A 13995-nucleotide genomic window follows, 5' to 3' on the forward strand; every position below is an offset into this window, starting at 1 on the left:
AGCTGCCTCTGTTATATATTCTGGCTTTTTTTTTATTATTATTGCACAATAAGGTCAAACTCAAGATCATCCTTGGGAGAGATTCATTTTATTTTGAGAGAGATATCATCTATCCTCTATCCTGTGATACCAATTATTTGCAGTGCAAGGCTGAGTTGTGAATTAGAATGAGGAAAGAAAGTGATACTGAGGTCTTATCTCTGAAGCTTTTCATTGCAGATTTTGTTCTCAGCTGTCATGCTGCATTGTTCTTGTGTAGTTGAAACCCACGACACTAACCGTTTCCTCAAACAATTACATAGCGACGCTGAAAATTGAGACGCTATCTAAAACCTTATTCCATCTACTGAAATAGGAAATGAGATAGCATTTTTCAAAGCCATGCGCTGTTTTGTATGTTTGTTGTTGAGTTGTGCCATACAAAGTAGCAAGAACAAACTGCCGCAGAGAGTTTGAATGCAGTTATTTGTGTCAGAGGTTGTTTTAACCTTAAAACTCTGACCTGTGACGTGTGTTCATTTGTGTGACACAAGGTACCGGACTTTTCTTGTGGACTTTGCTTTTTTTGTTGGAACATGCACTCAGAATGTTTACTTGAGCCAGGCAGCCCCTGCTGCACAATGCTCTATGTTTTAAACTGCTGACAGTCCATTGTTGTGGGTTGCTTTAAAATACCTCTTAGGCCTTATTGTTTGTCGAGCTGTGTCTGAGAATTTCTGAACAAGTTCCAACTTACTCAAACTGATGCAAAGTGCATGACTTCCTTCCATTTTGTTTGCTAGTTTGATTGGGACTTGTACATAGCCGGGCAAGGCACGCATGTGTCCGGCTTACATCATCCTCAGAGGGAAAGAGTAAACATGAAAAACAGCACAAGGTGTTGGCCTGGCCTCCTAATTCACTAGATCCCAAACTGATCCAGTGTCTGTGGGGCGCACTGGAACGAGCCTGATGCACAGAGGCCCCTCCCCCAGCTCAAAGACGCCACAGGACCCCCACAGAAGGCCCATGTCCATTCTGTAATGAGAACTGTTTTGGAGGCACAAGGGAGACCTACACAATATTAGGAAGGTGGTCATAATGTAATACCAGATTGGTGCACATTGCAGCAACAGGAGGGGAGTTGAAGTCGCTTTTTACACAGAAAGAATTGCTTTAAACTCTTTTCTGTAAGCTGCCCCTAGCCTCTTTTGTTTTCACCCTTGGTCACATCTGAATCATGTTTAAATTCCCTGGCTCTGTAGGGAGGAGTGAAGAGGGCTTGAGCAGGGAAGAAGTGGTTATGTAACATTTAATTTTAGAGAGAGGATTCCTGAAGCTGAAACCTCCCCCTCCAGTCCGCGAATGAGCGATGAATCTCCCGCCAATGAAACTTGGGAAAGAAAGCTTGGTTTGTAGCCTCAGGGACTTAAGTTTACACCATGTGTTATAGCTATGAGAATGCATTATTTGCTGCTGTTAGCTTTAAATAATGAGAGTATTTCTTTTAGCGCGCTTGACTACTATCATCTTGAAAATCAAGCAATTAATTAAGCATTAAATGTATACTTGAGTTGGCATATGTTCCTTTTGAGGGGGGAACTTCTCACTGTAGTCTCACACTCTGGTTAAATGAGTGTCGGAAAATACTGCTATTGTACTTTGACTAACACAGTGTCTCTTTATGCGCTGTAACATGAGATGAGTGGGTCCAGCTGAACACAAGAGGATCCCAGAGTTGCGACTAAACCGTCTCCCCTTATACTCTACAATTAGCTGCTGCAGGATTTTTAGTCAAACTGAGTAGACTGTATATTAAAGGGCAGTTTTCAAGGTCAGTGCTTGCTCCGATTAGCGAGCACTGGGAAGCGTTCACCCCCATTAACATGAGTAAACCTTGCTGAAGCCCTTTGTATCTGTTATTATCTGTTTAAACACCAGTGCATGGGGTAATTATCCCATTTATCTGCTGTTGGTGTTCCGAGTGCAAATGGCCCACATATCTGGTCAGCTGACCACAGATTAGCGTCAAAGACAAAATGTTAGTTCCTGATCGTCACCATCTTAGGGTACAAAAAAGAGGGAGGACTCATTCTCTGCGAAGCTCAGCTTTCCTCTTGGCTTGGATTACTTGGAGCGGTGTCAGAGAGGGAGGGAGAGTGTTTTTGGATTCATGGTCTTATATTAATATTATGTTTTGTTACTGAAAAAAAGAAAAAGTTCACAGATTGGCTGAAGTTGCTTGGTTCGTTTATCAAGATGAGAAATATTGTTTGCTGTATCTAGACACAGTGAGAAAAACCTGAAAGATATCTGATAGGATTTGACTTTTGTCTTCTGTTAAGAGATAATACAACCCTTTAAAGCAGTGTGTATGCCTACTATAGGCTGTCTTAGGTTATTGACTGGTGAGCCACATAAAGCAAGTCTTCTCTGACCCGCTGCAACGTTTTTATGAGTATTTTAACAACTCTAGCGACTGTTCTAGTTTCAGGGCTCTACAGTTTTACAGTCTGTAATCCCTCCGATCTGTGCCATATTGACGGATGATAAACAAAGAGATGTTCATGCCTCAAAGGTTCCACTACGGCCTGCATTTGGATTTGGTCCAGTGGATTTGATTATGGGCGTAGATAAGCCGCACTTGGACTGGGCCTGTTTTTTCCTTGTCTTTAAGATCTGAAAATAAATAAATAAATAAAACAACAGTATCAGTTGCTTTGACCCCTTTTAATCCTATGGAGGGAAATACATTCACAGTCAAAGAGTGTAACTTTATGCAGTGTGTGGGGGTATGAGGGAAAAATGTTCACAGTTTATGTTAACAGGATTTCACAAATTTACCTAATACTCTGACTTGGAAAATGATCTACATAACCGTTGCACGTCTACATCAATATTTTGTTCCTGTTCTGCTTTGCGAAATTGCTGGCAGTTTCTAGACTAAACTGTTTTGGCAAATGTTCAAACCACTGTGGCCTTATTTCACACATGTAAAAATTCAATCACTCTCTTTGTTTTTGTATGTTTTTATCAGCGTGGATAACTTTGGCCTGGGCCTGCTGCTCCAGACTAAGCAGATCAAGAGGATGATCTCCTCGTACGTTGGAGAGAATGCAGAGTTTGAGCGACAGTATCTGTCAGGGGAGCTGGAAGTGGAGCTAACGCCGCAGGTTGGTTTAAAAAAAAAAAAAAAAAAAATCAATAAATTCAACTCAATAAAAACAATAAAAACACAAGGAAAAGTTTTTTAATTTTCAAATGAGAAAAAAAAGATTCATGTGTTATATTCCAGCGTCTCAAGCATCTCAAACTTTATTTATAATACAGTACACACTCAACACTAACAAAGGCACACGGTGGAGATTTGTTTTGGTCTGTCTTTTTTCCCTACAGGGTACTCTTGCAGAGAGGATCAGAGCGGGGGGTGCTGGTGTCCCAGCCTTCTTCACAGCCACTGGCTATGGTACTCTGATCCAGGAGGGAGGCTCACCCATTAAGTACAACAAAGATGGGAGCATTGCCATTTCCAGTGAGAAAAGGGAGGTGAGAGTGCAGTCATCCCTGTTGTGGCTGTGGAGTCCAGCTCATCAGCTTTTCAATACAAACCTGTGCAGCTCATTCCGGATATTTTCCCCTCAGAAGTTGTTCAGTGGGTAGAGAGTTGTTGGTGAACCTGAAAAAAAAATGTTCTTGTGTACTCGTCCTGATGGTCCCAGCCTTACTTTCTGGTCCTTATACGGTCGAAAAGCACACTACACTGATAGCAACACCAAGTGTTTTTATAAGTACCGTGTTGCCATAGATGCTGTATTTTTTGGGGTGTGGGGGTTACAACAAACATGTAGTAGTCAATGAATTCTATAATACAGGTGGCCATCTTCACCTTTGACTGTTAGCGCCCACTCAAAGTCTCAATTTGTGCTGTGCACAGGTGCGGGAGTTCAACGGCAGACACTACATCATGGAAAAGGCCATCACGGGTGATTTTGCCCTGATCAAGGCGTGGAAAGCTGACAAGGCGGGAAACATTGTTTTCAGGTAATGAAATGGAGTGCAAGAAAGTTCACACCTCATAAGAACAGACTTATTGGCTTCTTGTTGATGGCGCAATAGTTTTAATCACCTTGCTTGTGTTTTCAGTCAGACCCGGTCAGTACTGAGAGTACTGTCTGGAGAGTAAAACAGTAGTTTTATGAAAGCTGCTAGATTCTTTTATATTTTATCTTTTTTATTTTTAGATTTTCTTAGTCGAAATTCACTTTTGAAGAGAATTTTTACATGGATCCATTTTAATCTCGTCCGTCACCCTCTGTCCACAAGAGGGCAGCGTCCTCCAGCAAACTACCAGATCTGATTTGTGTGTAAATGTTTTCTCCCTTTATATTTCTTTTAATCGTTTCTGTCTTGCCTTCTCGTCTCCCAGGAAAACAGCCAGGAATTTCAACCAGCCCATGTGCAAGGCAGCTAAAACCACCATAGTTGAGGTATGCAGAGTCGGGTTCTTTTAACGTCTTCTTGCAACGTGTTTAACGAAAAATCTAATCAAATCAAAGTCTACACCCTAGCCTTCGAGTAATGGCTTTTGAGACTTTTCTATAGATGTTATGCAGGACCCACAAGTAGGTTAACTTGGCAAATATAACATGAATATCAGTGCTCATTGATATTTTTGATAACGCATGTTAATGTGTCATAAATATGTAAATGAAAAGAATTGTCTTGCTCCAGTGCATCCTGGAGGTCAATCACACCAACACTTTAAATATTCTGGTAACCATTAAGCAGATGAGGTTAAGAACAAATAAAGAGTACGACACCAAACGTTGTGTGTGGAAAAAAAAACAAACATCTAATACTCTTGAAGGACATGGTTCCACTTGGTTGGACAAAAATGGAGTGTGTTCAGCCATCTCAATGGCTGCCTGTGACATACCTCATACTGTATCTGTGAGGTTATCCCGTCTGTCTAGCATTTGACATTTTACAAATGCGACCGCACGTCTCTCCTGTGTGTGTGTGTGTGTGTGTGTGTGTGTGTGTCTCCGTCTCCATCTCCTTCCCTGCCCCTCCAACACACACAAACGGCATCACACCTCTCATATAGATGCGATTTGATTCGGAGCGAGCAGCGGGAAGAAAGAACTATGCGTGTGAAAACCATAAAACACGGGTGCTAGTCCGAAAATAAATGGGTAGCAAAAAGAGGGGCCTCTCATAAATCTGGCAGGGTTCCACCAAGCACATTTTCAATTATTCTATAGAGGCCGGACCTTAGATTTAGTCTGCTGTTGATTAGAAATGTCAGGGACCAAATGGAGCAGTAAATTTTGTCATAGTGGAACTGTGTTATGGAGACTTTACGGCCGATTGAGTTCACAAATTAGGTTTATAGTGGTAAGTAAGAAACAAAATTCCAGCTGTTTGGCATCAGGCCTATCAAAGTGAGGTTATATTAATGATAAAGCAATTTGAGATGCAGATATAAGTGGCTTCATTTAATATCTAACTGTCTTCAATGTCTGTGCAGCCATGTTCATCTGCTCTACTAAGATGTTTTTTGAGAGTGGAAAGGATGAAACACCTTCTTAAAGAGATTAGCTACCCAGACTGCATTTGGACTGACAGTTGTTTTTTTTTTTCCATTATCCAGGTGCATTTCTAAGATAGTTTTTGTGGCAGGAACGATAGGTGAGACACAGAATAAATGTCATGGCATGTTGAAAGGAAGATTTATGCACTCCTATATATCACAAGCTTCCACGATGTGCCTGGCATACTGCAACTAACAAGGTCTGTAGCACGTAAAGCCTCTGCAAAGTCTATGAAGGCACTGTAAAGTATATAAAGAGTTAATTTTTCAAAAAAAAAAAAAAAATAGACTAGACAGACGGTGTTCTTATAGCCCGAATAAATAATATTTGAAATGGCCTATTTATGAAAAGAATTAACGTCACACATCAGTCAATTAACCTCACCCAAATCGCATCCTCCAACCTGACACAGATCGTCTTATTTTAAGAATGGGGAGCTCTACTTTTGCGTTTCAGCTAAACAGTTGGAGCCAGACTGTGTCGAATAAGCCCGTCAGTGTCGGCCTAGTCTGGAAGACCTAACAACTAAATGCCTCTGTCGGGCGCAAATAACATCTGATACTATTGGAGATTGGATTGGAAACATCATATTTACATTACTGGTTATTAATTGGATTTACCTGGTTTTGCATAAAAGCAACAACTGAAGTGGATGTAGTTTAGAATGATTTGTTAAAAATAAATTGGTGTTAAATGGAACCAGCATACATTCATCACGTGTGTAGGTAAATATCCGGAAGCTCATTATAGCTCTCTGAACACTTTATCTTATCATTCCAATGATTTGTTAGATTTCGCCTGCCATTTTATGGTGCCCCCTCTCTGGCATTGCAGGGAACACACTGTTTGAACATTATCTATGACAAGTTATTGCTCACTATAAAGTGATAGGCCTGTATTGCAATACCCATTAAGAACCTTTTATCTATGATACTTAAGCAATTAGTGTCTCTGTGACGATAAATGCTTCCCTTAGGATTCGATGCACGTTCAGTCATAAATCTGCAGACTTGTTGTCGATATCAACCCCGCTGTCTTGGTGCAAGTAATCAACTGATAGAATCGACGGTGTTTTTGAAGCTTTTCATTTAACTTGGCTGTGTCTGCTGGATTAGATTTCATCACTGTTGCCTATATGCAGCCAGATAGGCTCAAACTGTTCAGGTGCTAAGCAATTGATAGCCATGGAAGGAGCATGGAGTATGCTGGGACACTGTCAGGCACGTTGCAGTTACAGTCAAAGAGCAAGTTAAACGTCAGCTGTAACTACAACGAAACCCAGCTAGGTTGAATTATTAGTTTAAATCCAAATTATAATGGTTCAAATCCAACATGGAGCCATGTGGTCAAAAACAAATCCAAAGACTTCTTATAAATATAATGTATTGGAATATTCTAAATTTGATTTTTCCTTTCAGATATTACAAAAGCTGGAGCCAACCAAGTCTTAGTGTCTATTAGATGTTTGAATTACGGCTAACTAGTAGAATGAGTTGTTCCAGCCTATAACTTTTTAGTTAATATAAAAGTTTTAAATTATATATGGCTGCACTTATTTAGATTCAGATTCAGAAAGCTTTATTTGTTACCAGAGGGGCAATTTGAGGCACATGTGAGCAGCAACACTTTTAAGGAACAAGAATAACAACAACAACAACTAAAAAAAAAGCAGTACACCGTAAATACAAAAAACGGAGCTATAAATGTTTTAACTTTCCAAACAGTCCATGGAGGACGTAAACGTGGCTGATGAGTAAAGTGAATAAAGTGCAAATGTAAACTGGAATTTCGAGGATTATGTATTTATATGTTACTGCATTACCTGTGTTCTATATGAAATATTTATATACCGCATACCTCAGATTGTCTGCCATCAGAGCGTCCGTTTTAATTTCCTAATGCCCAAGGCTGAGTGAATGTTTGTGTTGTAGTGAATGAAACTCCTAACAGCCCAACAGACATATGCAGTAGATATGCAGATATGTAACCTGATCTCTCCACTTCCTAAAGACATTAGTAGTAATTCTGGGAAGCAAATCCTTCCAAATTCTCCATCATATTTTATATCCGTAACTCCACTGCTGTTGCCAGTTGCCTCCATTCCCTGCAAGATACACATTTGCAGATGACATTTTTGTTGTAACGAAACCCATTAGCGCGTGCATCCGTCATGTCGTTGATGGTTTCCAGATTGTCATTACTATTACTGTTGTTCCTGCCCCAGTTTTGATACACGCATCTGTATTTTTCTGCATTCAAAGTCAGAAAACGAGATGACACAAAAGCAAATTTCACAAAAGAAAATTACCAGATCATCACCAGCTCCCGCCAAGGTTGCTAGGCAACCAAACCCTGCTATTCAATTGTTCAGTGTTGCACGGTATCCAGCTGGTCCGGTTATTCCCTTATCTCAGGTACAGTGAAAGGCCCCGGTGCATTGTGGGCTACAGTGCACTAGAGACTCGATCAAAGCAGCAGTTTGTGCTGTTGTTCGACTTATCAGTCACAGTAAAATGACTCAACTGTGTTATTGTAGTGATGCAATGGGTCGGTGTGGGTGTTAATGTGCGTGCACAACAAACCAGTCGTGCGTGCATTGAATGAATGTATTTTTAAGTGTGTTTTCTTCTCATAACCAGACAAGAGGTCTAATTGGATATAAATGACCTCTATCCTCAGGGGCTTCAGCACCAGCCTCCCGCTGTACGTTGGCGTTGAAACTAAAATAGCCGTCTTCACTCTGAGCTGCAATAGGACATTGTTTAGCGCTTGAGACTTTATTACTGTTGCAGCAAAAAATCCTACACACACAAAAAGAAACACTCGGCTTCAATTATGAGTAGAATGCGGTTCATACTTCCACTCAAAGAGTGTGTCCTCGGAAACCGCTGCTGTCCTCTTTTCTGTGCTACAGAATGCCACGCTCAGTGTTTGCTCACTGGTGAAATTTCAATTAGTTTTTACAGCCGTTTTCATGCTATTTTATGTACCTTCCTACGCCTTGTTGAGTTTTTACCACTTGTGGCCCTTACTAACTTATAAATAAAGCTACTGTTGGCAAATAATTTGAAAACCACTTATTTTCCCCATCATTTCCTGCCTGAAGAGGCACATGAATCTGTTGTTGTGTGCGCAATGTAATCTTTCCATTTCTGATTTGCAAAGGGTGGGATGTGGTAGGTTATCTAGGTACTTAAGCAGTGCTGCAGTAGTGCTGTGTACATTTTATTTGCATATATGTGGATATGCCAGAAGGTGAAATGGGGTCAAAAATGATTAAGAAAAGTAAGTAACAGTAACAATGTCAAATGTAATCTCACCCATTTCTGATAGATTTAGTGACATTTAGTGCATTTACTGGTGGTAACTGCAAACGACTACTGGTGTTTTAATGAAAAAGTCACACATAGTGCACGTAACACGAGTCTAAACATAGCAGGGAATGGTAAAAAAAATGGTAAAAAGGGTTTGTAACCATGTTCCATCACTTCCTGCAAAATTTCAAATACATTTTCTTTCGAAAATGCCAAAGGTGACTTTTATCTTGTTTTGTAGATATTAATTTTTTAACCAATCTAACCAATCGCTGCAAGTTCTGAAATCGTTAACAGAACTCACTGCTTTTCCTGTACTACTTGATTGTAATGGTCAATTCATGTTTCGCAAGTGCGAAGCTGCAGCAGTGGCAAATGTTGAGTTTGCATCAACTGCAATTATAATAGTAAACCCACAAGTTCACTATTGTGTTACCCGGTTCTGCCAACATTTACTTAAACAAAATCATTGAGACTGCAGCTTTAAAACTGATCTCTGTGAGTTGTCACTTTTCTGACTTTGAGCTGAAACCTTTCTGAAGAAGTGGTGGTAATTACAGAAGTAGTTTGGCTGCGATCACAGCAAATTGGTGTAATAGGAATGGACGGATGGGTGTAAAAGCTTTGACAATCCTCTTACTGTAAAACGGTGCAACTGCTCGGCCGATCTAAAGTTAGAAAATATGTCACAGTCACTCTGATGCGGTTAATAAGTACAACTGAGACATGAGACAACGCACCAGTTTGTGAACTGGAAGCTTCATAGTGGCACATGACAATATTCATTTACTGAAGTGTGAAAGAATGTGTACTAGACACCAATCAGCCACAATATTAAAACCACGACAGGAGAAGTAAATTGCCACTTATTTTACTGAAGAATTTGCACTTATTGTTTCTTTTTCACGTGCGAACATTAACAGTAACATATTCAGGCGTCAGGTTTCTGAAACTTGACTTTTTGTTTGTTGATCCTGCTGCATATATTTTTGCATATTACGAATGTAAAATTCATACGGGGGTCAGAGTAAACAAATGCATGCTTGCAGCTGCCTAGGACAGGCTTTTGCCGCGTTAATTAAAACATTTGAAGATTCACCGTCACGACAACACAAAAACTGATTCATTAATATACCGTCTATCTTACAGCTTGCATTTATATGCATACTGATGGCAGCACTTGCCCATCTGCATTGCCAACAGACATTTCGCTCATGCCTGGTCCAAACTGGAACGATTCGCCAATTAGATCAACACTGACTTTGAAAGAAAGTCAGGTTGACTTTAGAGTGAGCAGAAGGGGACAGGTTTGTCGAACGTATGCACAAACTGTCTCACTATATGTTCAGTTTCCTCCCAGCTGGTCTGTCATCTGAATCTCATGTATGCGTGCGTGGAGTCTTGGTGTTTGAGCTGTGAGCGATATCGTCCATTCCAAATGATCATGCTGCAAGGTGCTGCATTTTGCAATATATATATATATACACATATATGTTTTCAGTTGGTGTAATGTTGTCAGGATTTGCATCGCCTGGCTGGCTCCCTTTTCCAGTTTCTGTGATGTGCTGTCAGAGGCGAGGCAAGCTTCCACCGAGAGGAAACAGATTGCTCGCTATGTCGGCATTCTAGGTTAGAGTATAGAGCCGGAGTTGAGCCCCGAAAGCGGCAACGGAGCATGGCTGAGTGCCCACAAACACGCATGCACACACAATGGGAGGAAGATACAGAGTCTATAAATACGCACAGTAATTAGAGTGTAGTGTCGCTGCCATCCTCGTGCCCGGTTTCCTGCAGCCACACCATGTATTTCTCCTGACCTCTTGACTGTCGCATTTAATGACTCGCAAACAAAAATGCAAACATGGACGTGTCATAAACTCGGGTAGCTCAAAAGTCAAACTATTACCACCTTGTCCACTCTATTAACAATCACAGTTTGCCAAAGTGTTGCATTAATTCAGTTTAAAAATGTAAATCAATTTGACTAATAAATTTTATTGTGGCCATTTTTAACTATTTAATACAGTTACAAAAATGCTCTAATTCCTCCTGAGTAAAGTTGGAGGCTAAAGGTTAGAGTAGTCATTATTATCCAGAATGTAGTTGCTGAGCGACTTCTTGCCAGACGACTATTTTCAACTTATAGCCCCTGGCAGGTGATTCTTGCAATTCTTGTGACGCCCAGGCTATTTCGCCACCAAGTGTCCAAGAAAACTGATGATGTCAACATTTTTGTGCACTGCATACATTATATATAACAATGAGTGACCTAATTCTTGTTGAAATTTGTCGTATCTCATCATCTGAGGATACGTTTTGATGTCATGGATGGCTCCAAAAGCCAATTTCTCTTTTAGCGACAGCCTTAGGACAAATTTCACAGCAAAAGAGTAAAATTGCCAATTTACTTCATTCATTCAGTTCATTGCACTGGCAATCAAAGGTGCAATTAACATTATAGCCCTTGGGAGCTGTTGCAGTACTACCATTTTGTTTTTAGGCCTGGTGTAATTATAGTATACACATACTGTAAGTTGGCACTGCCGCTGTTCTTGTTTACTTGGTGACTGGAATGCAAGCCGGTTGGAAGTGAATGCCCTTAAGCGGACAGCTTTGAGTCAGCTTGGTGCTAAGTGTGCAACTTATTTCAGCTCCAAAAGAATGCTGATGCACCACAGAGGGAGCACTTTATGCAGCGCCACAGCTGGTGGTTTATTCTAGGAATTCTGTACCATTGTATATCAGTTTGAGATGAACAAGATGTGACAAAGCTCACGGCCTAAAAAAGCACAAGTTCTGAAAAATAAAGCAAACCTAACCAAACAACAAGAACAACAACAACAACAACAAAAAAAACAAAAACGCTTGCTGTGTCCCCAGAGGGCACTTTGATTCCCTCTATCCTTCTGCCAGCTCACTTCATGCCTCGCTGTGCTCCCATTGATGTGAAAATCGTTCTGCAGATACAGGAATATCAATGTCGATGCGTGCGCCCGTTTGCTCACTCCACGCACCTGCTCATTTGCGTGTGTGTGTGTCTGTCCGTGTGTTATTCTCGTGTGCGTTTTTATTATTTCATTTTAAACCTCTGTCCGTCCTCGTCCGTTGAACCTCCTGTCTGAACTACATCTGAGCGCCACTGCAGCCGGGACACATCACACAGATGAAAGGACCAGAGGCTTTTTTTTTTTTCTTGTGTGCACAGCACATTTAAATTGTATGAGCCTGTTATTGTGCTGTGACTTAGCTTTGGGAGACTAATTGAAAATAGAGCTGAATGCATTCTTTGTTTCCATGTGTGAGAGACCAACTAACCGAAATAGATAAACCCAGCTCTGAGGTGTGAAATGTGTTTTTTTTTTTTTCCCCTCACTATTTGACATATTTCCGACTGGAGAGGCAAATTGTAAATTCCATACCGTTAATTAAATAAATTCCCTTTACTCTAGTCTTTTTCCAAATTTTTTCTTTTCTTTTTCCAGCTCTATAATGCGGTGAGCTCAGTCTTGCTTGATGAAGATGTCAGAGGAGATCTCCATTATCACCAAAGACAGCTCAAACCCTCAGAGGAAATCCATGTGACTGTGTGGGACTGCTGTATCAGTGCTCCCATGCTACCGATCTCATCTTGTATGGCCTCGTTTTCACCATGGAACATCTGAGGTTTACCGTAAACCAGTCAAAAGAACCAGGGGGATAAAAAAAAAAAAAAAAAAATAGAGTCTAAAATCACTTTACGGTCCTGAGTAGCCCTAGCTCACGAGAGACCAAAGCCTGCGTATCCATGACAACGCTAAGATGGGATCCACTCTTAGCCATTGACTCCTCTCAGTCAGAGCTGAGTGCTGAGGGAGGAAGTAGAGATAAGAAGAGATTCAATTCAATTTGTTCTGAACGGCTGGTTGCCCCTCATGTAAATGGAATAAGTAGGTTACACTCTGAGCTACACAGGAGTGAAGCACAGGAGAGCAGGAGGGAGGGCGAGAATTATGTTGTCGTGTTTAAGTCCCCCCATTTGGTCCCCGGAGACATCATGATAGACTCTCCTTTTATCATTTCAACCGTTTTCTCTCTTGAAGAACCTTCAAGAAAAAAATAAATAAATAAATTGCACCCCTTCTCTCCCTTGAAGCCTCGTCTGTTTGATAAAGGGAAATCGCTTCTCTAAAGAATGCTTACTGTTGATCCCTTCCAGCTTAATTTGATTCCTGTATTGACTTGAGGCAGGGACCAGAGTGTTCGCTGGCACAGCCTTCCGCAAATATCATCCTGAATTTGAAGACAGAAAGCAGACTAGAAATGGGAGGCGAGATTTAGTGGAGCCCACACATGCTGTTGCTGTACAACCCCCGCCGCCCCCCCAAACCACCACTGAACACCTGTGTAAATGGAGGCTGGAGGCTCAATATATAGCAGTTCCTAATGTTACCTAAGGAACACGGAGGTCCAGTCATGTTGACCCAACGCTGCTTAAATCAATAGCCATTTCCATCTGTGTCTTGTTAGTCAGCCAGAAATAATCCCTTATGTACACTCCTCTTCTGTACCTGTTCTACATTAGGGTCCTGGCTGATATATGCCTGTCTTCTCATATTTAGTAGGAGTTATAGCAGGCAGGCTGAGAATGTCACAATAAACTGATCTTAAATGTTAAATGTTATTTGGATTTTAGTTTCCAAAAAAAAAAGTACAGATTGGATGTTTCTTTTGGCCTATGTGTTTGGTTTCAATTTAAGTCCTCCTAGCACCGATACATTCTTAGCCATGTCTTTGATCCCAGGATCGTGCTATGTTCCCTGGGGTTTACCACGTGAAAGATGTAATATCAGCAGAATTAAGAAGATCGTATTTGGAGAACAAATGACAAATCATTTGAAAATAATACGAATATATTTTTCCTATTTTGTATATATAAAAAAGGAATGGCCTTCAAACATCTTAAAAATCAAGATAATTTTTGAGATTATCCTGCAGAGCGGCAGAGCATCTGCTGAGAATTAATAAGTTAGCCTGCTGAATTTCATAGCTGGGTGGGCAGAGGTTATTTTCTGGTGGTGTAACTCCATCAGCTGGTTCTTTATCGAACATTTTCATCTCGAGGATGGATC

At 40.7% G+C, this 13995-nt stretch overlaps 1 protein-coding gene across 1 annotated transcript in view; it reads left to right on the top strand.

Annotated features, from left to right (window-relative positions):
* Window positions 1-13995, top strand: part of oxct1a (3-oxoacid CoA transferase 1a) — a 38996-nt gene that overhangs the window by 2045 nt on the left and 22956 nt on the right. Inside the window, exons 4-7 of the mRNA XM_047592094.1 lie at window positions 3017-3152; window positions 3376-3525; window positions 3914-4020; window positions 4406-4466. Coding sequence (XP_047448050.1) covers window positions 3017-3152; window positions 3376-3525; window positions 3914-4020; window positions 4406-4466 — 454 coding nt within the window. The remainder of the gene's footprint in view (window positions 1-3016; window positions 3153-3375; window positions 3526-3913; window positions 4021-4405; window positions 4467-13995) is intronic.

The sequence above is a fragment of the Mugil cephalus genome, chromosome 8 (genome assembly GCF_022458985.1).
Source record: "Mugil cephalus isolate CIBA_MC_2020 chromosome 8, CIBA_Mcephalus_1.1, whole genome shotgun sequence".
In the NCBI taxonomy this organism is placed as follows: domain Eukaryota; kingdom Metazoa; phylum Chordata; class Actinopteri; order Mugiliformes; family Mugilidae; genus Mugil; species Mugil cephalus.